The sequence below is a fragment of the Neocloeon triangulifer genome, unplaced genomic scaffold, assembly GCF_031216515.1.
Source record: "Neocloeon triangulifer isolate White Clay Creek 2 clone unplaced genomic scaffold, ASM3121651v1 ptg000017l, whole genome shotgun sequence".
NCBI lineage: Eukaryota > Metazoa > Arthropoda > Insecta > Ephemeroptera > Baetidae > Neocloeon > Neocloeon triangulifer.
This window is the reverse complement of record NW_026775559.1, coordinates 5585954-5613625: the sequence shown is the minus strand read 5'-3', so window position 1 is coordinate 5613625 and position 27672 is coordinate 5585954. Positions and strand designations below refer to the sequence as shown.

Here is a 27672-nt window from a genome sequence, read left to right as displayed (position 1 = left end):
GCGGTGTGTGTATGTGTGCGAGTGTGTATGTGTGTGTGTGACTTTGCAGCAGCAGCACTGGAGGGCTGAGCAGTTGTTAAAGGCTTGGGAGCGCTGCCCCGATGCAACACGGCCTGCTGCGGTAGTGCGATGACGGACAACTCAGGGGGCTGATGTTGTTTTTTCTTTTTTGTACTTCCGCACACACGCCGATGAGCAATGGCACCTCCGGCCGTACTCGTCCTCACCACCTTGCTCTACATGGCCCTGCCGAAAGGTAATTGCCGCAAAAATCCGTGTCTGTCTGTGTGTCTCTGTGTGTGCCCGCGATGGTCGGCGGCGGGCCAACCTGTTGTTAAGTGTTAGGCCCGGCCGCCGCTTTTCCGCGCTTCATTCCCGGGCGCCTTTTCGCTCGCTGGGGCCCGAGCTGCATATACATGTACGTATAATCAAAAAGTCGTCACGCGAAAAGCCCAGGTGCGCTCAACGGCCGTGCAAAAAGAGTGTAACGAGGTCATCCATCGGCGGCGGCTCCGGTGCTGCAGCAAACGCGCCGCCCGATAAGCACCCTTTCAGATATGTGCGTAGCGCGCCCTGCGTTTCGGACGATTTTCGGGGCGAAACGATTTTCTCGTGCCTGTGCTTTTTGCCGGAGAGAGAGGCCATTAGATCTGGGTTTTGCGGCAAGTTTCTCTCTCAGGGAGGGGGTGGCGCTCGCCGAGGGTGGCAGATGTGCAATAAAAAGTTACCTAGTTATCAAAATGAGACTCTCGTCGTCAGCACAGCTAGATAAATCCGCAGCCAGCTTACTCATCACAAAAATGATATTGGCACTTCGCGCCGCTCGCGACCGTCGATGCCTCCTTGAATTCCGCAGTCCTCTGTCGTTTGCAGATAAAGTTTCAATTTGGGATTATATACATTTTCAGCCCCCGACAAGGTTCTCTCGAAGGCACTTTCGCCGAAATGAGCGGCAGATGATGGATGGATATTGCGAAACTATTGATTCCCCTGGAGACTCTACGTTGGTTAAAAACTTAAAAATATTTTCCTGGTGTTAAAAATTAAGATTTTAATTTGTTTACATTTTAAAATGTTGTTTATATTTTTATTTAAAAATTATGTCTTGGAGAATTCATTTTAATAGTAATAAAAACCTGTAAATTTTGCTATAAAATTCAACAAATAACTAATTTGCATCTAAATTATAGTATAATATTCTAGGATAAACACTCCTATTGATTTAATTTTTCTTATTTTTGTGTATTATTTTTTTATTAATTTAAATGATAATTTTACTTCATGTTTACTTTTCTTCTTTTTTTTAAACTGCATTTTCAGTTAATAAAATAGATAATATACACTGATAATTAATTACTATGAGTTGGTAGTTGCTTATTTTTAATTCATATTCACGCAATAAAAACTGACCACGTGTTGGAAACTTAATTAGTTTTTAAGCATTTTGCACTTCCTGTAATTCTTTTCTACTGTCTAACCCGCTTGCAAAATGATAAAATATGTTTATTTTTGTAGAAAAAAAATCATCTTTGATTAAATTTTAAGCTAAAAAAAGTTTTAAAAAAATAATGTCTCCTGTGCCCCGCCCATGTAGGATTACATAGCGTTACATAATAACACTGCAATCATTGAGATCAATAAACGTTTCTCTCTCAAAAATGAATCAGATAAGAAAGTCGAAAAAGATAAAGCCACGAGACCGGTCTCATAAGCGATAGAAAGTCGGGCTGCTTTTTCCCATTGGTACTCGACGCCGAAATGTGATATTATTTCCCATTAGCAAGAGCAGGCGGACCGTGTACGCATTCCGAAGCAATTCTGCAAACAGCACGAAACGAAACATATCGATTCGTCCTTATCTCTGTGGCAAGGAGGACAGGAGAGCAGCGAAATCAGGCATTGTTGGTCTTGACAGGCAAAAGGAATTCAATAACCGGGACGAAGCAGCGGCAGCGGCCAGCATGATAATTGATTGCAACTGACACTTTTATTAAGCGAATGATAGAGAAGAGCCTCCTTCTCGTTTTTGATACAAATATGACCCGCAAGAGCAGAGTGCAGCCAAATTGAAATACAGACGATGCACACCGTCGCTTGCTCCAGTTCGAGTTGCCAGGGCAACGACGGACCAAGGACGCATGCACCTACTTATTACTGCAGCGGTGCAGATTATATTTTCCTTGGCTTCTAGAAGGTCCCGCGTTTATTTAGTTTTCCCTCTCAAATGAGCAGCTCGTGTTTAAAGATCTCGTCATTTTTTCTCATTTTCCCCGGAATGGGTCAAAGAGAGGTGCATTTGCAGAAACATACACTGCCGTCTTTTTGTTGCCTGCGCCGTGTGCGCCCTTTGAACTCGAGTCGGGTGGCAACTTGAGCCCGCGAGCAGAGCTAACAACACTTTTGCATGCAACGATGAAAAGCGCATGTTTGACTTGTTTTGCGGCAAGAACGCTCTGAAGCTCGGTCGTCTGGAAATGGGAATATTTATTTACGCTTCCGGCAGAATTCAAGAGCCAAGAAAGAGTACTCGTGAATAAAAATTTCTTTGTTAATTTCCTCTGAGAGACAAAAGAATAATCGCTACGGTGCTATTGAATCTGATAATTAAAATGATAGTAAATTTAATAGTCGCAACTAATTACAATATTAAAACTTTATGAACTAGTATTCAGTATAGTTTTTAAATGAATCGCTTATTTTTGAAGTTAAGGATTAAATTTCAACATTTAATATTATTAATATGTATTATTTCCTAATTGTGCTCTAGCTGGTCAAGAAGTATTACACATTGATTTAAATCTGAAAAATTAAAAAATAAATTTTTATCAAAACCAAAACCTGAAGTAAAAATACATCTTTTTTTTAAATCAATGACTTATCAGGCGATAAATTGTTAAATTTTAATTTAAAAATTAAAATTCTTCATTAGTGCATTTCAGCAATCATTTTATTCTAATTACATGATAATTCATCAGCAAATCACAAATTTTCATCGCCTAAATAACAGTTTTAACCGTTTGGTTAGAAAACGAGTATTAATTTCTAAAACTGCAGTCGGGAGTCCTTAACATGAAACGCTCGAAATGTTTCGCTGCGCCGAGCTTGAATAAAAGAGAAATCTCACCGTGTGAGGAGCAAAAGCAGGAACGCGAAGAGGGTTAATTTTGCACAGCTGTTGAGCACCTTAGCACGGGTCATGCACTCGCATTTCATTCCTCAGCTGCACAAGCGACACTAAAAAGGGCTGAAAAATAAAATGCTCGCTTTCAGCCAGTCTCTCTCTTCACTTCAAAGTTTGCCTCGTAAAAATGAGCAATTCCAAGCAAGAACTTTGTGCATGACACTCTCGTCGTGATTTCCAGCTCCCTGATTTTAGGACGAGTCGTAAAACGTGCACTGCTTCTTTGTTGCAGAATCTTTGCAAGGACCCCATGAACGACGATTGCTCAATGATCTCCTGAACGCTTACAATACCTTGGAGCGGCCTGTGGCCAACGAGTCGGAGCCACTCGAGGTCAAGTTCGGACTCACCTTGCAACAGATAATTGACGTGGTGAGTCCCTCGCATCCTGATTCTTTCTCTGTTCTTTTCATATGTATGTGTTATTTGACGATGCCTCTTTTTCAGCGACTAATATAAAATTTAACTAAGCAGCAATTTCCTCAGGACTAAAAAAACACGGCATAAAATTTGAATCTCACTCGATGTTCATTAATCGTTCAATTCTCTATTTATTGTAGGACGAGAAAAATCAAATTTTGACAACAAATGCGTGGCTGAACTTGGTAAGTTGAGTTAGAAAAACTCACTTAGGTGGCTGCTGAGTGCTGGTGCTGATGCTATTTGTTTGACGCATGTTGTGTTAATAATAACAAATCGTCCATCAGGCAAAGTTTTTCCAAATGAAAAAAAATATTAATCACCAGTGATTTATTTCATGTACAGAAAAAAATTATATTGAAATAAAAGCACCTCACAAAGTAATGTACTGTAGATTGCTTACTTAAATTTTTGTTGTAAATAATTAATTTTGGAAAAGGTCTGCCTAATCCTTCATGCTGAAAAGTGGTGGTCAAGTGTGGGCTGCAGTGTCGCAGAAAGAGCAAAAAAGAAAGAACAACACAAATCACGCTACATTTATATATTATTAAACCTAATCATCTTACCTATATATTTTTCACACCTGCTGGCCGCGAGTTATATATTTTTGCTCTCACTTTTGTATTCAAATGTAATGCATGCCTCTGATGACGGAAACTAACCACCCTTAAATTCTCCCTCTGTGTTCGGTCCGTTTTGAACGATAGGACGAGAAGAATCAGCTTCTTATCACAAATATTTGGCTTTCTTTGGTAAGTGAACAACCCTTCTGCGTCAAGTACACGAACTAGTAGTTGAAATTTCATATTCGTATTTGCAAACACACGCTACTTTCAAAGAAAAGCCATAGCCATGCTCTATATATTATCTTATTTTTAATTTTGTCGTAAATTTTAAAAGCACTAAAAATCGGGAAAATTTGATCGCGTGTGTAATTAAAACGCCAAGCTTTTTAATCATTCCAGCAGATATCGCAGCTGAAAACTCAGCTCTCTATACCAATCCATCTGGCGCGCGCGGCACAAATTATCGGTCTTCCAGCCATTTGCGAATTGGCGCCGCCCCGGTGACAGAGATGGGACGCTTTCCTGTTTGTGAGAATTCAATCAAAAGACATACGGGCTGTCTCGTCTATATATACACATTATTTATTTGCAGCGTTCACAGCCCCAGTTCAATTCATTCGCCGCTTGCTAAATCGATAATTAATAATCCCACTCGGGAGGGAGAGCGACGGGTGTAAAACGCTCGTCGCGCTGCTTTTTTGCACATAAATACTACGCTCTCGGAAATTTACATTTATTCATAAATATATAAAAACTAATAAATTAATAAATAAAATCGAAATCATGCACATATATATATATTCGCATGTACATACACACCCATCAGGCTGTGCAGTCGCTAAAAGTCAACATTAATATTGATTTCGCTATACACTCGCCTCTAAATGCGTCGCCCCGATTTTCACCCTAAACCACGGCAATTAGAGAACGCGTCGCAAATAAATTGCTTTTTGAATGCGAGAACCAAAGCCCCTTTTTTATGATTGTGAGAGAGGGTAAAAATGACATCTGGTCTGTTGAGTCTTGTCTAAAAAAAATCCATCTAAATTGTACATTTTGATGTGAAATAAACTTTGAAAGAAAAAAAACATTCCTGAATGATTTTCATAGATCTATTTGTGCGACAAAGTGGATCTAACTTGATCAAATTGGTGTTAAGATGCAACCTGCACGACACGCGTGTCAAGTCGTTGCCTATCTTTTTATTCAATGTTTGGATTTTTTTTTATAGCGACAAGTCTCCTTGGACCAGAGCAGACCAGAGTGTAATATTCCCAATTCCCTCATTTTGATTTCATTTAATTCAAATTATTATTTCCCAATTCATTTCTAATTTTAAATAAAGATGCGAGTTACCCAAACTAATTAAAACAAGAATAAAATAAATAATAAATTTCAATGCGTTTTTAAATATATGAACCGACAACCTAAAGATTTGTGAACTTAAACTTTGCGCTTATTAAACGCGTTATAGTTTAATTTATATTAATTTTCAATCATGGCTGGCTAATCGACTTTCACTTTTTCAACTTCCACTCTGAATCTTTTCTATCTATCTCTTTTTCATTGTCAGTCTTCTCTGTTTGGTTTGATTCTTTCACTTCTTTTTGTGCTCTCCACCCTTCCTGCCGAGCCCGTCTCTCTCACTCTGATTTAATTTCCACCTGGGAAGGAACTTAAGGCGCTAGTTACACATCTGGTTTAGCCGTCTCCAGCATGCATCCCTTTTCCTCCCCACTTTGCCGCAACGAAATTTTCCGCAAAAGGCGCTCGTGGGAGATCCTTGGGGAGGCGCCCTTCCGGGGTCAGGTGGTGGGCGATTCATCCCTTTCAAAATGGCAAGACGGATTATTCGCCCTCGGTGGGCAGATAGCGAGTGTCAGTGCGCGGTAATCCACTTTCGCTGAAGGGCTGATTATGTGCGCGGTTTTTGGCTGCCCTCACGCTCTGGCCGCAATTGCTGCCCCTCCCGCTGTAAATATTTCATTCGGCCGAAAAACAAAAATGCAGAGCGCGCTTTTTTACGTACGAATTAGCTCTCTTTTTTCATTTGATGTTCATCCAGCCGCTGATTTCATTACAACCTAATTATACCAGAAGTGCATCAAACAGAGGCTGCGCCAACACGAAAATTTAATTAAAACGGCACCTCGTTTCATCTTTTTTTCCGCGAGACGAGCGAGTTTTTGAGTGCAGTAATTTCGCTGATCAAAGAGAAACGACGTGATTATTTTTAAACGAGTTGATTTTTTCACAAAGTTTGGCGAACCAAGTAAACCAAGTAAAGATTAGAAGGGTTTCTTGAGTAACTCGCGTTTGAAGTAAAAAAATATTAACGCTTTTTTAAATTAAAATAAAATGTTGATGTGTGTTCGTCTCAAAGGTTAGTTTCTGATAAATAAATAATTTTAAAAAGGCGAGCTTATTAGAAAATAAATCTTATTAGTCGATATTGATGTTGTCTTTGGCACTCTTAAAACTTAAAAAGAATCATTGTTAACACTAAATAAAATAAGCGAACGGTCTCCTAAATAATGACAAAGAGAAGACTAAATAAAAAAACCGAGACGGCTAAATGGCACTAAAAATCGATTCTGAGTAAAAAGTGCACCCTTTATATATCTTCCACAAGACGTGTGTGTCACCTGCTGTAGGATAAAAAGTAAATCCACACACATACACAACACTTCTTCTTCACCCCGTCTTTCTTTCTTTTCCGTTAGTGTAACCTCTATATTACTTTCACATTCGACTCTCTACTATTTTCTCTATAACTGTGCATGCCACAAACACTTGTTAGCTTTCATTGTTGCGTGTTCTGGTGCACTTTTCTGTTCTCAATCTTGAGAGAAAAAAGAATCATTTCGTTTCTCCTCTCGCGTGTGCTTCAAATAAATTCACCTTCTGTGAGAAAAAAATATATAATAATAAAAAAGCGCGAGAGGAAAATCTCAATTCCTGTCCGAACAGCAGTAAAACGTGAAACAACTTTCAGGAATGGAACGACTACAATCTGCGCTGGAACGAGAGCGAGTACGGCGGCGTGAAGGACCTGCGGATTACTCCGACCAAGCTGTGGAAACCGGACGTGCTCATGTACAACAGGTAAAGGCCGCGTTTTCGTTTTCTGCTCCCGTGTGGTCCCGCTTCAATTTAATTCGCAGCCGAGTTTGCAAAATCTGGGCGTCGGCGGCCATTCCAGCGTTCTCGCTCGCACGCCGCTGCTGGTTAATTTACATCTTCACGAGCTGTTTAACTTTGGATTTAATTTATGTTTGGGTCGGGTTACTGAGCTCGTGGGACGAGTATTGCTTTAGTGATGACCACTTAGGCCGAACTTTGGGCCCTCGGCAGCGGCCGAGGATTAATTCTGGAATGCCGAGACGCCCTCTGCTCTATATCTCTCTCTCACCCCAAGTTAATATTTATTCAGACACACTCTGTTATTATATTCATAATCTAGTAGTGCAGAATCGAATTAATTTTTTCTCCAATTTTATTCATTATTTTTATCTGAATTCAGTTTTCCGCTTGGTTTTTCAAGTGAATCTTTTCAAATTGCATTTTTTCAATTTTATCACGATTGAGTTTTAATAAATTGCGACTCACATGACTGTAAAGAGTTAGTTACATTCACTTTTTTCGATTCTTGCATATTATATTTAATTTTCTTTATATATACTAAACGCTTTTAAGTCTGGAGTGCATACCAAATGAAGAGCAAGTACCGGATCGTTTGTTACTTTTTCATTGAGTAATTTTAGTTACTTGTCACAAATTTATAAATAATGCCTCAATATTCCAGCCTTTTGTTATTTCCTTTTGTTTACAAATAAATTTTTCGCTGCACATCCCATACCAACCAGCCCAGTCGTAAAACGTCAGGCTCCTTCATAAAATTTATTTTGCCACAGGCAGGCCGTACTTTTGTTTTATTTTCCGCCCCTTGCACATAAATCAGCTAACCTGGCCTGGCCTTATAAACATTTCAAAACCGACGACCCCCGCAAACCCGGAGTGTATAGCACAGGAATCAACTGTTAAATGACCACTTCAATATAAAACAAAATGTTGTCGCACCATCAGCGTGGTGGCAGAGTACGATTCGTGCTCCGATGACCACTTTGCCCGCACACAGATGGTGTCTAACTCTCAAACTAAACCAACCGCCCCCAATTTTTCTAAACCAATTTTTGTTTAAAAAAGTCACGGACAAAACTAAAAATTTCATACTACATGCCAGACTATAAAATCTCCTTCTTCTCCTCTTGTAAATAAACTCTATAATTAAATCAATCGTTTTGCCGGAAGATTTAGACAGAAAAAGCTTTGGGCTTTAGCCTTATAAACTGTGCATGTTTTGTTTATTCTAAATAATATAGACAGCACATTTTTAGGCTTCATCTCTCAGTTATTCTTTGGGGAAGTAAAATCAAAATCACTTCTGGCTTAAATAATTTTCATTATAATAAAAATTAGATGTTTATAAATTAACTTAAACGATCTGGCAACCATAAAATTCCAATAGTAACTTATACATCTATCTTTATTCAAATATTTTTTCATAATACTTGATGTTGTCAAAAGATTTTTTCGTTGCATTTGAGTCTGACATTTTGATAATTGCCTATCAAGTGCGGATGAGGGTTTCGACGGGACATACCACACTAATGTGGTGGTCAGGAATAACGGTAGCTGCTTGTACGTACCTCCGGGCATCTTCAAGAGCACATGCAAGATAGACATTACTTGGTTCCCCTTTGATGACCAACATTGTGATATGAAGTTTGGTAGCTGGACCTATGATGGAAATCAGGTACTTAAACTCAGTAACTGGGTCCCGTTCACTTAATTATAAATATAAAGTGTGAAACCAAATGGACATACTCTTCTTGCATATCATTTTGCTGAGCAGTATCCCCGACCGACGCCGCTCCCCTCGCGCAATATAAACCAAATTAACTCGTCGCGCCCTGCCCCACTAAATATACATATACGTGTGTTTTGCCTTGGATGTTAAACGTGGTCGTTCACTGTTATATCCACCATAGCATTCTTTCTAAATAAAAAGCGCAGTTTAAATAAAGAGCTCTCATCAGCAAGTCTAAATAACACAACCAGATTGGTAATCTCTAAGCGCAAGATTACATTTGAACTAAAACGAGCATAAATAAGAGGAGTAGTTGCCCTCGACTTAATTAATTAAGGCAGTGACGTTAAATAAAAAGTAACACAGCAGCATGGTCGTTAAATGCATTTAATTGTATCCACATAGTGTTCATCGTCGCTAATTAAAAATGCTTGCCAAAAACCTAAATCACCGAGTAAATTATATAAATTGCTGCGGTCATTAGCGGCGGGCTATTAGGTCAGAGAGATTTTGCTGCATTAAATTATCATCCTCTAAATAGAGATTTTCATCCTGGAACGAGAAACCGGGGAAAATTTCATTTATAAATTACCATTGAAAAATTTGTTTGTCTACTTTGAAGAATAAATTTTTATTAATAATTTACTTTTAAACAAGTACAGTTAAAAACAACGATTCATTCTCTTTAGCAAAACTCAGTGCAGCTCATTTAACACAAATTGAATTTCGGGTGGAACGAATTTATGGCACGTGTCATACGCACGCAGCAGCACATTTTTTCTGACCTGCTTAATACCCTCGGCCTGGAGCAAACAACAAACAAACGCCGGGACTAAAATTACTCAATTCATATAAACGGCGGCCAGGCGTGTATGGTCTCTGGCCGTTTCTAAATAAACCGCAGAACGCGACAACAACTGCAAAGTTGTTGTTAAACCCCTAAATAACGAGCCGTCTAATCTAACCACAAGTGCATTTGCCCTTAGCCTAGCCTGCCGCGGATCTCTGGACAAAGAGCGAGCGAGAGAAGAGAGGCACTTGCACTAAGATAAACTCACGTAAAGCCGCGCTAAACCATGTATAAAACTCATTTTAATAAATGATAAACGCACAACCTAACTGCATGTTGCCAAGCGTATATATTCTAGTAGAAAACTTATGTACTTCTCTGTGCATAAACTCTCACACGGTCTCTTTATTCACAAATTCATACACGCAATCGTAAACCATTATAAATTCCAATAAATAATAATTCGAGCATATAAACACACGCGATACACGAAAGTAAATGGTACAAAAGAGAGAGTCACTCCATTTTCTATCACTGAGTGAGAGAGTGTGCAAATTGCACGCGAAACTCATCACTGGGAAACCAATTTCGAGCACTTGATAACGTCAATCGACGTCAACAAAAACAGGAAGCGCACAGCCCATTTTGCATGATGCCAAATTCATTTGGAAGCTGCTCTCCATCTGACTCCATCAGTTGTTGCCATCCGACCCGAGCGACCCCGTCGCGACCTCCTCTCCTACCCTCCTCGCCCGTCGATAGATGAATTTATGGCGGGACCAACCGCGTGAGCGTCAAACTTGGCGGCGGAAAAGTACTTTTTCCTTCCTTGTGACCTATTTTTACGGCAAAAAACTTGCACCAGCACTTTTATACACACATAAATCGCGCGTCTCGCGTTTCCTGCTGTTTTCCATTTAATTGCGACGGAAGCGACGTGTTTAATCCTTTGTATACATCCACGGGCAAAAGTTTCTTTTCGCAAATCGAAAACTGATAGTTTGAATGGCGTTCCGGTGTAAAAGTTCTTTTTTCGAGGCAAAACTTTGCCGATTTATTGAATTTATGGCTTTGAAACGCCCGGCTAATTGAAAGCTGCGGCTTCATTGAATTAGCGGGCGGCCGTGAGTGATGCGGTAGAAGATTTATTTTTTATATATTGGACGGGGCTCTGGGGGCTGCACGCGTCTGTTTTTGCGCAGAGACTGGTGCGTGGCAGCTTTGCATGACAAGTTTATGAAAAATTGATATGGGCAATGAGCTGAGCGGTTGTAGCTGCCGAACCGGTTGCATATTCTATCTGTCGTTTGCGGAAAATGCGGAGAGCTGTTTTCCGGCGGATTATCTTGGTCAGCGATTTTTCTAGATAGAAAAAGCCCGCGCATGACAATTTCTATCGCAAATCACTTTGTTGACAAATCCGTTGTCACATTTTCAATATACTTTTTTTTGCTATAATTTATTCAGCTGCCCTGAAATTAAACAAATAATCTGGTCTGGATTTAATATTAATTTATTTTCGTTTCAATTTCAATAAAGATATTGTCTCTGTTGATCTAAAATAATTAGTCATTTGTCATTTTTAAATCTAATGTTGCTAATTTCAATTTTCAAACGGAAATCACCGCATCACTTTTTGAATACTAGAATTATCATAATTTGATATTGGGCGTTTTAGCAGATATAAACCCTTTCTTCTCTTTTTCAAATTTCAAATCTTTTCTGTATCGTCTGAGAAGAATAAATAATAATCAATAGTTATCTTAAATTCATCTTTTTTTTTTTGAGGAAATAACTTTTTGAGAGAAAAATTTTCTTATACCTTTCTCGTTCCAATGATTGAAATATTGCTCAAGATGATCCCAAGTGCGAAGAACACGCCTAAGCCCAGCAGACGTCTTTATTATCCCAATATGAAATATGGCTCACTTCCGAATGACATATCTGCTGCGAACCGAGTGGACGTTGCGCACACACTCGGCGGGTATGGGGAAGAAATCGATCCGTCCGCCAAGATTTGATACACATAAGTCCTCTCTCCTTTGAAAGCGCTGTCAATTTGGCGCTTTTCTGTGACCAACCCTTTGACACCCGAGTGATGGAGCACACTGCTGGAGTATTTGTTGAGCGCTCTAATCAGCCACTTTTCCACACTGTCAAGACTTCCTCGGCGAAACGATACTCCATTGATATATTTATCACAACTGTCCATACATATTATACTACGTCTCCTCCATTAAAAACATATTATACTGTATTAAATACTCTCGTTTAGTTCTCAAAATGTCGTTTTGTGTATACTTTTCACTAAGTGTTTACGAGAAAACTACATTCTTCTAGCCTATAAAGAAGATTCGGTGTTGGTTTTTGATTCAACAAGTATATAAATGCATGCGTTTGCATCTGCACTCTGTTGTGGATTTCACGGTTGAGTATGAGTAGTAATTTGTTGGCGAATTGCTAATTTGCCTGCATCTCTCATCGACCGACCGCTTTATTTTTCCCATTCATTTCTTCTCTTTTGCCGCCGGATTTGCTACAATTTCACACGCCGCCGGCTCTCTTTCTCTCTGTGTAGTTTTTTTTGTCTGTTTGCCTATCCATTAAGCTCACTCGGAGCTATCATATTGCAGCATGCCATTAAGTAAACACAATTTTGCGGATTAACGACTCGCCTTCCTGTTTGCTCATACTTAATTATTGATGCATCCCTCTCGTTTTCTCTCTGTGATTGGTGTTGCATTAATGCAGTATAATCTAATACGTATTTTTCGTGAATGAGTGGCGCGCGAGGTCACCTCTCAGCAATGCAGAGATTCCGAGCCCGTGCAAACTCAATGCTTTAACTCTTTCAACAGCTTGACCTAGTGCTTAAATCAGAAGATGGCGGTGACTTGTCCGATTTTATCACCAACGGCGAGTGGCATCTTATAGGTGAGTATTAATATTAATTTACTCTAGTTACATTTATTTCCTCCAAATTGAATTAAATTGGAATGTCAGTTCCTGCAAACCTCACAACAAACATCTTATGAAAATAATTATTTCCATTTTCAATTAATTCCTATTCTAAACTGAATTTTTAAATTAATTGAGCAAGAAATTTGCAGGCTCATTTATATCAGGAGGACAACATGCAAAACTAAATTAAAAAAAAAAACAATAAAATGGTAGTCTGCACTATGCTTTAGTCCAGCAGAACAAAATTATAATTATAAGTAAAAATGAATTATGATTAGTGAGTTTAGTTGTACATTTCAATAAAAAAAAGTCTTGGATATTTCCATGTTTCAAGTTACAAATTCGCAATAATTTTATTGACAAAAGGAATCTGTGGGAAAATATAAAATTTGAGATGATGAAAATGTTTATATTGGCGCTTTGATATTCAAAGATACTCTTGAAGAGAATTTCTCTTTTTAAATCCGGACTATTTTATAAAATATTCTTTACGCTCAGAATGTTCTCGTCACGCTTTTTGTAAAATACTGTCTTTCTTACAACTTAATATATTTTTATTAATTTATTTACTTTCTTTAAAAACATTTTGATACAAAAATGATTCGTAAAAAAAATAACATTAATAATACCCACATCATGTCCTTGCTAAAATTAATCATACAATTTGCCCTGTGACCTTTAAATGTGAGCCTTGCCCCAAATGAGAAATTCTTAGTGTTTTCTGTGGAACCGTATATAGAGGGAAAAAAACTTCTCGGATGGTCCCAACGGAAAGAGCACTGCCGACATATAATACAACGGATCATTTTCCTCTTATTCTCCTGCGTCAAATCTCAATTTGCCAAAGGGCCTTATGAGGAAAATTGCCGCGCGCTATCCGTTTACCTCAAATCCAAGAGGCAAAAGGATTTCGTTCCTGTTCCCTCTAAATAATAATTCAAAAAGCGTGGCAAAATAAAAATCGACTAATTTATGAACGGAGCGATCACGAGCAATAATAAAAGCCCGGCGATCGAATTACTGCGCTTTCGTTTAGCTTTTGTGTTGCCGCAAGGGCCCATCTTGAATTCGGCTCACACACATGCCGGCGTGTCTTTAATTGCAGCGATGCCGGGCAAGAAGAACACGATCGTGTACCAATGCTGCCCAGAGCCGTACGTCGACATCACCTTCACCATCCAGATCCGCAGACGCACCCTCTACTATTTCTTCAACCTGATCGTGCCGTGCGTGCTCATCTCGTCGATGGCCCTGCTGGGCTTCACACTGCCGCCTGAGTCTGGGGAGAAGCTCACCCTAGGTAAAACAAACGCCCTATTTCCCACACAATCCTCCTATCCGAGAAAAAGAACTAAAGAAATCTATATGAGAAACCCTTACGTTTATAATAATTTTTTTGTTCAAGAAAAACCATCAGCTTTAAAATCTTTAATAATCATAAATATATCAGTGCGTGTTTTAGGTCAAAGCAAAATCAGTTTACTCTCTGTTCTCTAGTTGTGAAGCAGTGGCAGAAAAAGATGACGGCTCAAAACTTTTGAGCCCTGTGTATTGTCCTTTTCGTTTTTCGAACTAAACCTACTGTGGGCTACTTGTTTTGTTCTTGAAATGACAAAAAAAGCTGTAACTGCACCTGTCTATGGGTCGATGTTGTCGATATTTGCCTCGGCGTGCATGCTAATCCCAACCCCCATCCCACATCCTCCAAAGCTAGATTTATTTTTAAAAATTATCTACGTTTTTTTTACTGAAATTCTGAAGTGAAGTACACTGTACGTCAAAACAGATATTTGAGAGCTGGAATTGCGAACATTTCTGTCTACTCTACTACACTATTGATGCTACTCTTGCTGCTTTCGTGGCAATTTAGTGACGTTTGAATCGTTCTTCAGCAACTCAAGTTTGTGGAGGCAACGAGACTTAATTAGCTGTGATCAGGAAATGGTAATAACAACCACCTTTTTTCCACGTAACAGTTTTTAATCTCAATTTTATGATTGAGGCTCGCTGATTTTTTGATTATGAGTAACTTTGAGACTGACTGACTTTCTCTCGCATTCAACTGCACTGTCTTGCAATACATCACTCTTTTGATTACTCTCTCTCTCTCTCGTCTTTTACTATACCCCTTTTTTCTTCTTGAATGAAAATCACAGCAAATATATTTATTCGAATTCTGCTTCTTTTATGCGGCGATAAAAGGGGCCTTACTGGCACTCGATCGTCTTCAGACACGCTTTCGTGTGCTCTCTCCTCTTTTATCGGTCTGTATATGTTTGCTCATTATTTGCGAATGCTCTATCCATTTTCTGTTTCCTACTCCAACTTTCATTTGAGCACATAATATGCCCGCCCTTGTGGATACTGACCGAGCTGAAGAAGTTCCTTCACAAGCCACTAAAGGCACGAGGACCGGTACATTTCCAACATTATAGTTATTACAAACTGAGAATATTGTACCATATTATATATCCAGAAATTACACACGATCCATAGTAGAGAGCCTTATTATTTGATAGAGCGCATTTGAATGCCTGCATATTATATATATTTCGCTTTGAATGCATGCTCCATTTATCAGACTTCAAAGGTATGTACATCAAACAAATTGAATCTGTTGGACGGAGATTTTCATAATTGCCTTGTATTTTTGCGCGATTGCAGCGTTTTATCTGCAATCCATCTGCATCCAGTATGAACCATAGTTTTGCAAACTGCAGACTGCAGAGCGCCGAGCAGTTTCGGGATGCCCGCCGCCACCGCGAATAATATGTGTTTGCTTTGCCGGTTCGGTGCACAAAATTTGCAGCTTTCCATTAGCGGCACAAAAGAGAGATCGCCGCGCGCGTTTTGAGCTCTTTATCGGAGTGCAAATATGTATTTTGCGCGGAACAATGGCTTTTATATTGAAACGGCGCTTTGCAAGTTTAGGCGGCGCGCAGTGCAAATCGTTGAGTATTGAATTAATCAGCAGGGTTCACCACTTTGCCCGGTTTTCAAAAGCCTCTTTCTCTCTCTCTCTCGCACTCGTCCATTCAGTGGTGGCGGAAAATTTCAATGAATGGCTGGAATTCGCAGTCACGCATGTGAATCGGAAACAAAAATCTCTTTTCAATTCGTGGAACATAAAAAAATATTATATATACATGGCAAAACCGGGTTGTATTTGGGACCTGCGTATATATCAATATAGAAGGCATGGCGTTGAATTGACTCGATTCATGCAATTCCTCAATTATAGCTTTTGTTTGTGTAATTTGAGGGATTTAGAATTATTCTCTTTGGATCACTCTCACATTCTCAATTCTTTATATTATGCATCATTAAAATTTTACGAAAGAACAAAACAATCCAGCTTTCAAGCAAATTAGACTGAGCTCTGTGTGCTTGCTTCTGATTACAGGGGTCACCATACTTCTTTCTTTAACTGTTTTTCTCAACTTAGTTGCTGAAAAGATGCCGTCCACATCTGATGCTGTTCCTTTGATAGGTAAAAAAGCAGGAAAAATGTCTAGCTACACTAGAGAAAAATGTAATAGACATTTAAAGGTGGACGGCTTTCTCGATTACAATTTGAGATACTTGGAGGATATATCAATAAAAAAAATGCGATTAGGTTGATGGAAAAAGGTGATAGTACGAAGAAAAAGAAAACGACTAGAGATTTTATATAATTTATAAATATTATTTTCAGTTTGGATATTCAACTAAATTAGGCCTATTTAAACTCCTCATCCCCCTAAATTAACCACCAAAATTCTAAACATTTACAAAACCATGAAACAAAACCATTATGTAGCTTTACAGTCTAAATCAAGGCACAAAACCAGACGGGATCCATCACAAAAGTATTATACAATTCTGTCATCCCCCTCTATGTAAGTTTTATTTTGTTGCCTCTACATTCTTTGCTTGAGTAGGTGTAAATGCGTCTGTGGTGAATGAAAAGTGCAAGTGTGAATTTCTCCACCCTGTTATATTGCAAAACACGAGATGATTAAAAGAGAAACGCTCTTTGCGCCTGTTATATTATATATTTCAGAGTTCGTATATAAAAAAGATACACCTCTCTCTCCGCACCTGATTAATTAATTGGAATTCATGAGGGTTTTTCGCTACAGAATTGCTCCAAATAGATTGAATTTTACAAATTTGTTTCAGGAGTCACCATCTTACTTTCGCTGACTGTGTTCTTGAATCTGGTAGCTGAGACACTACCCCAAGTCTCCGATGCCATACCCTTGTTAGGTAGCGAATCCTATCACTATATTCTTCTTTTTGTTTCGAGTTGAGATCCATTTTCAAGGAGCTTTCCATATTATTCTGTGAACGTTTTTCATTTTCACTCTCGGTGTTTTGCTGGTTGTAGGTGTTTTTCTTTTACCTTTCTCGCTATATATCTCTCTCTCTACTCTTTTTCACACTCTTTCTCTCTTTTTCTTCTCTCTCCTCTTAAATATTTTAGCAGGCAGCACACCCTCAGGAGTCGCGGGGCGCAGGATGCATTTTTCATAAATATATATTTCGAGCATTTATTCAACTTTTCGTAAAGATGTGTTTGTGTGGATGTGGTGGTGTTTGGGCTCGTAGTGGTTGGAGGGGAGCTTTTATTACTTATCATCATTTACGTTATGCCTCTCTTTTCGGTTTCTCTCTGTGTTGAATATAAAAAACCGCCTGCCCTTCTGTTCCAAAAATTTGTTTCTCTCCGTCTCTCTTTAATTGTCTCTCAACATCATCTGACTAAAGAATCCAAAAACAACTACTAAACCTCAACCCAAATAACCAAAAAAAACTTTTAATTTAAATAACTGCTTTCCAGCGAAATAAAAAAAGCTGCATTGATATTTCTCATTATCAATTAGACTCACTTAACTCAACAAACATTTGATATTTCATATCAGTCGTAATTCTCTCAAGAAGGGACACACCAAGGTAACTCCGTGCAATAAACAACTTGTGCGTACCCACAGCAGCACAGTCGTATAAAACGTGGCGCATTCAAACCAACCCCTTCTTTTTATGCTTAGTTGGCGAGCGTTGTATGCTTTTGTTTCAGGTGTTACAATCCTGCTGTCTTTGACAGTATTCTCCCTCTTGGTGGCAGAGCTGTTACCCCAGACCTCCGACGCTGTACCCCTTATAGGTTAGAACAAAAAAGCATTGTTTGACTCACATTATTTTATTTTGCGTCTCAGTTGTAGGCTCTCACAGTTGGGATAATGATATCTAAACAAAACATATTCTCGTTTTTGGTTGACATCCAAAAATATGCAACCACTTATCATTACCTGTTATATTATTATTATTATTATTGCCATACTGAAAACTCTGGTTTCTCTTAACTGCATGGACGATAACCGCATACGGCTGACTAAATAATGCGCCTTAACTCAACACTAAACTGATAAAGTGCTAAAATAACGTGAATGTAACAAAACTAAACTAACTAAAACGCTTGAAATCAAAACTTATGTCCATATACAAACGACTGTTTTTTGGTTTTTAAATAATATAGACGAACAAATTAGATTTTAGCAGCAATAACGATTCACTCTCTGCAATTGTTTTTAATCGCCCGGTCCGCCAGCGAAAGCTCTTTAATCTCCCAGAAACAAAAATACCCTCTCATATTCCCACACAGTTTTTATTTCTCCTACACCACCGATTTAATTACTCCAACCCACCCACCCACCCGATTTATACCAAAAGTTTTGCATGCGTCTCGACGATGATTGTGGAGGCAAAATTTTCCGCCGCACGTGTACATTAACCCCAACCAACCGTGGAAAATTTTGCGTGAAAATAAATGCCGCTTTGTATTGGGCCGCTTCCAAATTTAACCCACCCATAGGTGCAAGTGTGCGATGTCCTTCCTCGGGATGACTTACTCTCGCGCAGGCCGTTGGAATGATTTCGATCCAAAAGTACATCCATCCACGAGTTGAACACGTACAGTACAGCTCTCTGCATGCCCTCATGCGTTCGTTCGTTCGTTTTCATAATAATACACTATTATCATACTGCCTTGACAATTCCCTCCAGTTTCAATGGTGAAGCGTACATTATACTATGCAAGCCTTTGTTCCAAATTATTGCTAAAATAAAAGTTAATTTGTACGCATATATTTGATCTACAATACTACTCCACTCTCTCTGTCTCTCTTTCACCTCTCTACCTGCGCTCTCTCTAATTATGAAGACATGGGGAGAGCTCAGAACACACCAAATTAGTTTTGGGGCATATTGAGTATTCAAAACTTGTCCCCTTTCTTACTCTCTGTGCAAGCGAATTCGAGATTTCTCTCTCTCTCTCTCACTGCGCACCTTTTGTTCCGTGCATTTTGCCTGGTTTATAAGGACGGCGCCGCCGCACAAAAGAAACTTACCGCTGCCTGCAAGCACATTTAATTAACTTTTTGTTTGAACAAACCCAATCTGCCCCGAACCTGCTGGACCCGCGACGATCGCTCGCTCGGGTTCGCTTGTGTTTGTGTGTGTTTGTACATGCTAATAAAATTTAATTCTCGGAGGGTAAATTAATAATTTGTGTTTGGTTAATATCTCTGTGTGTTTGTGCAAATCAATCATCCTAATCGAATTTTAAAACAATCTCTCACCTCCAAGTATCAGTTTGACTAAACTTAAATAATTAAAAAGTATGCAACTTTAAATTGCTTTAAAATATTAAAAAAAAAAAAAAAAAAAAAAAATGCTTCAGGAACTTCCGTTCCTTTAACTCATTTTTTTCCAATCATAAATAAACTTGAAAACAAAATTGAAAGTAGCTTAAGAACTAGACTAGCGCCTTGATAAAAGTGAATAATTTCTGATGGAGTTTCAGCTGACCTGCACCAGCTGAGCAAACTTGTCAAATCCGTCCACCTTTAAACAGCAATAAATCACAAAATAAAAGTATCTGCATGCATCAAACGTTTTCTAACTTACAATTAATGTAAAATAACTGTCGTCACTAACACTTATAAAAATATACTCAAAAATTTGTTTTCTGTCCGTTCTTCTGTGACTAGTTTAGTTTTGAATTTTACACATTCTCCTATTTAAAAGTACTGTTGTAAATTCTTTGTACTTTAATTTTCTTTATACTACACACACAAAATATAGGTAGAACATCCAAAATCCTTGAGTAGAAAAAAAATGATCTGCACGCACCTAAACCCTAAAAATTTGAAATCAACAAACCCTTCTTCACCTTGAACCCAGAATGTAAAACCCAGTTTTCAATTCGTTTCGTTTTTTAAGTAGCACGTAGAGTTTTTGGATTTGAAATTTCTCAGTAAGTGATGATGCGTCACACACATTATTATCTAAAATGACCAACTTGGAGAAAACTAAGTACTTATTTCTTGCCGTATATATTTCGGAATGCTTGTCACTGTGGTCTCAATCAATGTGCGTGACTGAGCGAGTGAGTGCTTGATGTTCAATACATATAACTTGCGGAAAGAATAAGCATCAGGGGAGCAGACCTTGTGGCTGACCAAGCAGTTGCATGCAAACAAACGCGAGTGAATATAATGTGTTTTGTATATATCTCACTTCTTGGCACCAACCAGGACCAACCGCACTGTATAAATATTGCTGAGCAAAGTGTTTTCACCTCCTTTTCAGGCACCTACTTCAACTGCATCATGTTCATGGTGGCCTCTTCCGTGGTGCTCACTGTAGTGGTTCTCAATTACCACCACCGTACAGCCGATATTCATGAAATGCCTCAATGGGTAAGAATGAATAATTACTTTTATAAATTTAATTTTTTTGACTCGTTTTTACATGAATAAAAACAATTATACATTTTTTTTTATTCAAAAGTTTTCACCAGTTATTTTGAAAATTTTCATCAATTTATTATAACAAAGAGTGTAAAAAATAATATCCAAGGCTTAGTATACAATTTGGTGTGCTTTGTTGCTCGTTCAACAGCGACAATAAGTGTCACTGTTACGTTGATTTTTTGGCAAATTTTACCGTCGCATAAAAACAAGTCCTCCGGTATATTCAACTACAATGCAGCCTGCGTAACGCACAAGTCATGCCGGCTGCATACGTTTGAAAGCTTCCATTTGCGACTCCTTTTCTCCTAAGGGCCCTAAGTGAAGGGAAGTTTCGTGTTTGATTTACTGCTGACGTTCCTTTTCGCAAAGTGTTCCCATTGCCCAGGGATTAAACTACATATTAAATTCAATCTCGTCATTCGCCCATAACCCAGTTCCCGACGGCTTGAAAAGTCGCTTCCCTCTGCTCATTTGATAGCTAGAAACCAATCCAATAAAAGTCTGAAACACGAGAGTGCACGTCTTAAGAGAGAGAAAAATTTAAAATGTAACTAGGGCGCAATACTCATTGGTGATTCCGTGGCGTTTTTGTTTGTAACGGTTATTAGAATTCAGCGAGTTGCCAGTTTTTTTTCTGATCAAAGGGAAACAGGAGAGGCGAATCGTTAATATAAATAGATGCGCAGGGCTCGTCTCGTAGACGGCGGATCCTTCTGGTGTTATGGATTTTCCGATTCGCAGAGTGGAGCTTGTAAAAAATTCAGGCGGCGTGTATATGTGAGTGTGTACGAGAGGGAACGAGAGAGCTCGAGTTTGCTCCCCGCTTGGGTCACTCTTTGATCTAACGGCGAGATGATATTGCCTCTCTTTCCGTGCCCATTCGCGAATCCACCAGCATCATCACGGCAAAACGCTCCCCTTGCCGCAATATGTGCGCCAAAACAACCATAACGAGACGAATTTCGATTCGTGCTGTGGCATTTTATTGCTCTATTTGAAACACATTTCCTTTCTTCTTTTGAAGCCGCCTGCTGTTTTATTGAAACATAAAGTCATATCAGCGTGAGAGAATGAGACTTGCAATAACATACAAACATGACGCAAGGAAGAAGAAAGAAAAATCGCTCGCCGTGAAATAACTCTCGGCTAGGAAAACACAGCGAGCAACTTATAAAGACTAGATCTAGCTTCGTTTTTTTGTCCAATTGACTTTCTTATCTTTATCTGCGTCTATCGTAGTTTTTCAAAGGTGGTCCTCTTTTAGCAACAAAAGCATTGATTTAATCACAGACTAAATTGTCGATTTTCTTCACTGATGAAATCGCTTTATTGAAAGATTGGGCTGAGAGATTGGAAGATTAAATTTACAAAGAAAAACCAGATGGCTGGATAGATGCCAAATTTAAATTGAAAATTCACAGGTATTGGAAAGTATATTTACAGCAGTGTTTGTTGTGGATAAAAATTTAATAACTCAACATCGATAAAAACATTTTTTTTTCTTTAATTTCAAGCATTAATTGAAATATTCTCGTGATACCATCTTGGTTTTGATTATTTCATGAAAGCTTACTGTTAAAAAGTTTGTATTTAAATATGCATGCTCAGATGAAACGAGTATGATAGGTGTGCAACATTTTATCAAACACAGACACGCACTCATGATTCCTTGCAAATTAAGTAACCTGCGTGCTCAGTTTTGTGAAAAGTGGTTGAAAATCAGTATTTATTGTGAGTCTTCATGTGCGAATTACAGATTACAACAGTAAATTGGAATATTTTTTAGAGAAGAAAATGAACAAAGATTTAAATATTATATTTTTATTAATTTAGATTGAAACTTTTTGTCAATTTAAATGTCTGAATTATTGAACAGTTTAAAATGAAATGTTTTTGGGTGTTAAAATTAACCTTCTCACACCGACATTACAGCAGAATAGAATGGCAAAAATTAATGACGGCAGTTAGAAAAATGACCACTCTCAGGTATAACTACACGAAATGCCGACCGCATTCAACAGCAGTGTGTAGTTTCGCGTTGTTACAAAAGCGTGCAAACAACATGAGCAGATTGCAGCGTAATTTGTCGGTGGGACGCACGGCAGAGGCCCCACAACACAATTGTGCACAATTCTCACGCGGGCGGTGTCGGGCAGACGAAGTTTTGAAATGCCGGACGCAAAATTATCTCTCATGCAGGCAATTAATCTTTGCGGCGGACGCGCGGAATATAAATTATTCGCGGCAAAAGAGTTGTGTGTTTGCACCGGGCAGCAAAACAAATTGACCCGAAATTCCGCGGGCTTTGGGAAGCCTCGGAGCTTTCCATTTAAATGGGAATGGAAAGTAATTGGGTGCAAATCGAGCACAGTCGTACTTGCGGGCAATAAATTTCTTCTTTGGCCAAACATGACAGGTAATTTGGTGTGGCGGACAAGAGCCACCGCGCCCTTTTCGCCTCTTCGCTCGGCCACGGAGATGTGGAGTAATTTTAAAAAGCCATTACTCGTCGTGCCCACTTTCAGGGGAAAAGTTAATTATTTTAAAAGTTCTCGCTCGGACGAGTGAGAGCAGAAAACAATGCTTCTCCGTCGTTATGATAAAACTCGCTTTCAGCAGGCAAACGACCCAACTTTCCCACTCTCAGGTTTTTCCTCGCTTTTGCGGAATATGTTCGAAGAACGTCGAGAAAAGTAGAACGCCGCTCAAATAAGGTATCTAGATTAGTGCCAGAGTTCTTGTACCAAGAAGAGGGAGGAAAACTGTTTCCATCCGTACTCGCGCGCACATAAATTTCAGGCCAACACTGGAGACGTTCGGGATAATAATTTTGCGAATATATCACGCACGTGCCACGCAATACGACTCCGGAGCAGTTTTCTCGCAATCTTATAAAGTTTTTGTCAACAACAAACGTAGCTTCCTCTTATATACCGTGAGCCAAGAACTCCGCTTTTTAGTGGCTCAACTTTTGCACTATATCTCGCCGCCACATCATTTGATTTCCGATTCGATGCACTTAGTACTCGTAAAAGTAAAAAATTATTGTCCATAAAATTGCGGTACGGACTTCTTTTGAAAAGGGTGCCGTGTGATAGTAAGATGGCACTCTATAAATTCCAACTGAGATTACACAGACATGAATAAAAGCGTCAAAATTTTCATTCTTACTTCCGGAGCCTTGAATAATGTTCTAAGAAATTTAAAAAAATTGGAATTATGACATCTAATAAAATAAAAGGATCCCTGCAAATGATTTTTAAAATATACTTTCCAGATACATCATTTTCATTTGTTGCAAAAATGAAGCTAAATAAATGAATATCTTAATTTTTGCCAACTTTTTTCTAGACTTAAACACAAAAATTCTCAACATTACATACTAGCCTTATAAATTTTTACGCTCTCAAAAATAAAAAATAATTCTATAGCAATTTTCTATGTTTTATTTGTTCTTATTTTTGTATCAATCAAAAAAATTTAATCGTAGATTCCTGCAGAATTTTTAACCATCGAATTTGCATTCTTCTTTTGACACCTTTAAAACGCTCTAATTGAATTTTCTTGGCACGTTTGCAGGTGAAGACTGTGCTACTACATTGGTTCCCGTGGTTCCTGCGAATGAGCCGGCCCGGGAAGAAGATCACGCTGCGTACAATCAAGATGCACAAACGAAAGAAAGAGCTTGAACTGAAAGACCGCTCGTGCAAGAGCCTTCTGACGAACGTGCTCGAGTTGGACGACGACTTCCGCCAAATCAGCGGCCCGTCGTGCGGCGCCTACTTGCGCGGCATGTCCGCGTCCACGCTGGACGACACGGTGGCGCACGTGGGCGGCAGCGCTTGCTCGGCGTCGCAGCGCGAGCTGCAGCTCATTTTGCGCGAGCTGCAGTTCATCACGGGGCGAATGCGGCAGGCCGACGAGAAGGCCGACCTCATTAGTGATTGGAAGTTCGCGGCGATGGTGGTGGACCGCTTTTGTTTGATAATCTTCACCATGTTCACGGTTGTAGCCACGGTTGCAGTCCTCCTATCGGCGCCGCACATCATCGTCGAGTGAACGGCGCCCAGGCGGTGCCCCCCAACAATCCCCTATGCCAAAAAACATACACACGCAAAAATCATATGCATACACACACACACAAATGAAAAAAAAATACACACTCTCGCGCCAGCGACTTTGTTATTGAGATTGATTGATCGATTTGTATAAATCATGTCAGCATACATACATATTGTTCCATACTCTCTCTTCACACGGCACACATGCACACACGCACACAGCGGCGTAATATGTTTGTTATATTCTGTGCTGCATAACCGTCAGGGGCTTTGGAGGTTTGGAAATTACGTTTGTCACACAGTTACTGCCCGGCAGAGATTGATATCATTTGGTCATTGGACCATTTTCCGCTATACTGGACTGAGCAATTTTTGGTTGGGAAATATTGACTTTTTATATTATATTATTTGGCATTTTTGCGCTATGCAAAAAGCCTCAAAATTTCAATTTAATTATTGAGAAAAAAAATTAAAAAATCCAAACTTTTTTAAATGAGATAAATTCAAACTCCAAACTCTATGATTATGTGGCTGCTCTAATTAAAAAAAGGCTGTATATATTTAAGTATGAGAAATTTTGCACTTTAAAAACTCAATTTGAATTTTATCTTTGATAAATTCCAAATAGTTTTGAAGCTCAAATAATTCTACCAATAAGATTTTCTTGTATCACTTTTAGTGACTGTATCTTGATATTGTTTGGCTGGATATTTTTTCCCTCATATAATTGATATTAAAGTGCAACATTTTCTGAAAAATTTTATTTATTCTTTTCTTAAACGCTGATGAGCAGAGTTGTGTGTCATGTCATAGCCAAACTGTCTTTGATTGGCTTGTAATTGGTGGATTTAAAGTGTGACAAAAACATTATTTATTAATGCATTGTTCAATCATTAGAGTTGGACACTTATGAAAACCAGAACACAATCAAATAACGAAATTTTTATCCTGAATTATTAACTACACTGGTTGTTCATTGTTACCAACATGTATGTGAAAAAAGTTTAAGTACAAGAGGACTTTCACCAAGAAGAATCTTGATCGCAGATTTTTATATATGAAAAACATAATGATTGGCTTTAATGATTTTTGCTTATTGTTGATTGTATATGTTGTATAAGAGCAAATTTGTTTGCAAAAAAAAAAAAAATAGAAAATAGTAAAAACGCCCATCTTTAGTGCGAAAATATGTTGACTTGTGTGTTGTCTAAATAAAAAAAAATGAATCAATAACGCAAGAAAAATTCAGGCTAAAAACCACAAAATAATTTCAAAAAGTATATAAAAACTAAAAGGAATGTAAAACTAAAAAAATCTAAAAGCAAAATTCTTATTTGGTACCATAATGAAAAGTGCATATTACACTCGACTTCTGTTGCTCAGTAAAGAGGAAATTCAGATTGCGCCTCAAAAAAGCAAACCGCAACTATTATAAATAAAGTTATATGAAGTACTTGTAGGAGAGATTTCCTCACAATACTCTCTACAACCATCAAACTAATATGTCTATGCAAAGCTACTACAAGTAATTTTATAATTTTTTTTCCCAGCAGAAATTTTATTAAAAAAAGTGCATTTTACTGCAAAACAAATATTTTGCCGCGCGCTTTTGTATTTTGTTAAAACTGCTATTTTAAAATTGTAGCAAAATTTTTGTATGTGCATTACAACCAGAAAAAATACAGAGAACGATGAAAAACTTAATATAATGACGAGTCTTTTAAATTATATAAAAATTGTTAAAAACTGTTAAGAAAAATAAAAATGAAAATTTTATAAATTTGAAATGCTTAGACGGTTGCCTCTTGGGTAAAAACTTTTAAGATTCCTCAAAAAGGTGCTTGCCCCCGAGGCAATCTGTATTAAATTTGATGCATGTGCATGCTCTCTAAACACAAATAAAACAAACCAAATCACACCAAAAAAATCAAGATACACTGCTGCAGTCCACTATAACAAAGGACAATTTACTAAAATACCTCGACTCTAAACCAGACTCAAAATTTTCTGTTGCATGATGTGGAACACGTATTATTTTATTCTTAATAACCCGAAAAACTATACACACGTTTGAGGTTTGCGCCAACTATGGGAATGCGCATCAACTATTTCACTAAAATATTCAAAATATTACTTGAAATTAACTAAAAAAAAAAAATGTAGACTTGAGTGAAAGCATAATAAAATAAAATATTTTTCGTTCGGTTGCGCTACTTTTTTGAACAAAGTAAGGTATACACCAATCTAACCAAGAAAAAATAATCGCGGAAACTACTTAATGACCTCACGAGGCCTATTTGAGTGTGGTAGAGGAAAAAGCTTTTATCACTATTTCAGTTTTATTTTGCGTGTGCTGCTATACTAAAACCACAGCTTCTTGTTCCGATAACGAACCATAAATGTTGTTGGTAATTTAGAGCGTTTTAATTCCTAACCTAAAAGTAGATGAAGAGTATTATATAACGGTTTTAACACGTTTGAATAGCAAAAGAAAATTTTAATTTTGTTGTGGCATTTTACTAAAAATTGCGTTCAGACTATCTAAAAAGAGTGTGGGTTTGAATAATACATAATAATATAAATGTTGTTTTGCTAGAAAAATAAAACTTAACAAGATAAAAAAAAATATATTAGATGAAGTCAAATTGAAAAATAAAATGCTTTAAAAGGAAACAATATACTAATGAAAATAAGTTAACAAATAATCAACAAATCACCAGTGTGAAATTAACAAATAATTTTACCTTATATTAATCTTAAAAAGATACCATCAAAAAAGAATTAATTCCTATTCAAGAAAAGCACCCACAGTTATCTATTCTGATTGATGAAACATTTTACCACTTAGCTACACCAAATTGTGTTAATGTTCATGGGCAATGAACTTGTTGGGCATTGCGAGACAAAAAAAAGCGGCATGATAATAGAAATTCGCAGAAGCAATCTTCTCCATTTAGTCTGCAATGCCCAAACGAGTTGCAATATTAGAATATTTAAATGCATTTGTACACCTAATGTACACATAGT

At 38.1% G+C, this 27672-nt stretch overlaps 1 protein-coding gene across 9 annotated transcripts; it reads left to right on the top strand.

Annotated features, from left to right (window-relative positions):
- LOC132203336 (neuronal acetylcholine receptor subunit alpha-7) lies at positions 1-25939 on the top strand. Of its 9 annotated transcripts, none has more exons than XM_059631033.1 (11): positions 1-256; positions 3414-3553; positions 4309-4353; positions 7163-7272; positions 8803-8983; positions 12686-12761; positions 13894-14088; positions 16192-16278; positions 16950-17036; positions 20421-20530; positions 24164-25939. In XM_059631033.1, exons 1-11 carry the CDS (start codon positions 199-201, stop codon positions 24641-24643), a joined length of 1569 nt encoding a protein of 522 aa, XP_059487016.1. In that variant the 5' UTR covers positions 1-198; the 3' UTR covers positions 24644-25939. The 9 variants fall into 9 exon arrangements, with proteins under 9 accessions (XP_059487016.1, XP_059487015.1, XP_059487024.1 ...); XM_059631032.1 differs by lacking the exon at positions 4309-4353 and adding an exon at positions 3742-3786; XM_059631041.1 differs by lacking the exon at positions 16192-16278 and adding an exon at positions 3742-3786.
- The last annotated feature ends 1733 nt before the right edge of the window (positions 25940-27672 follow it).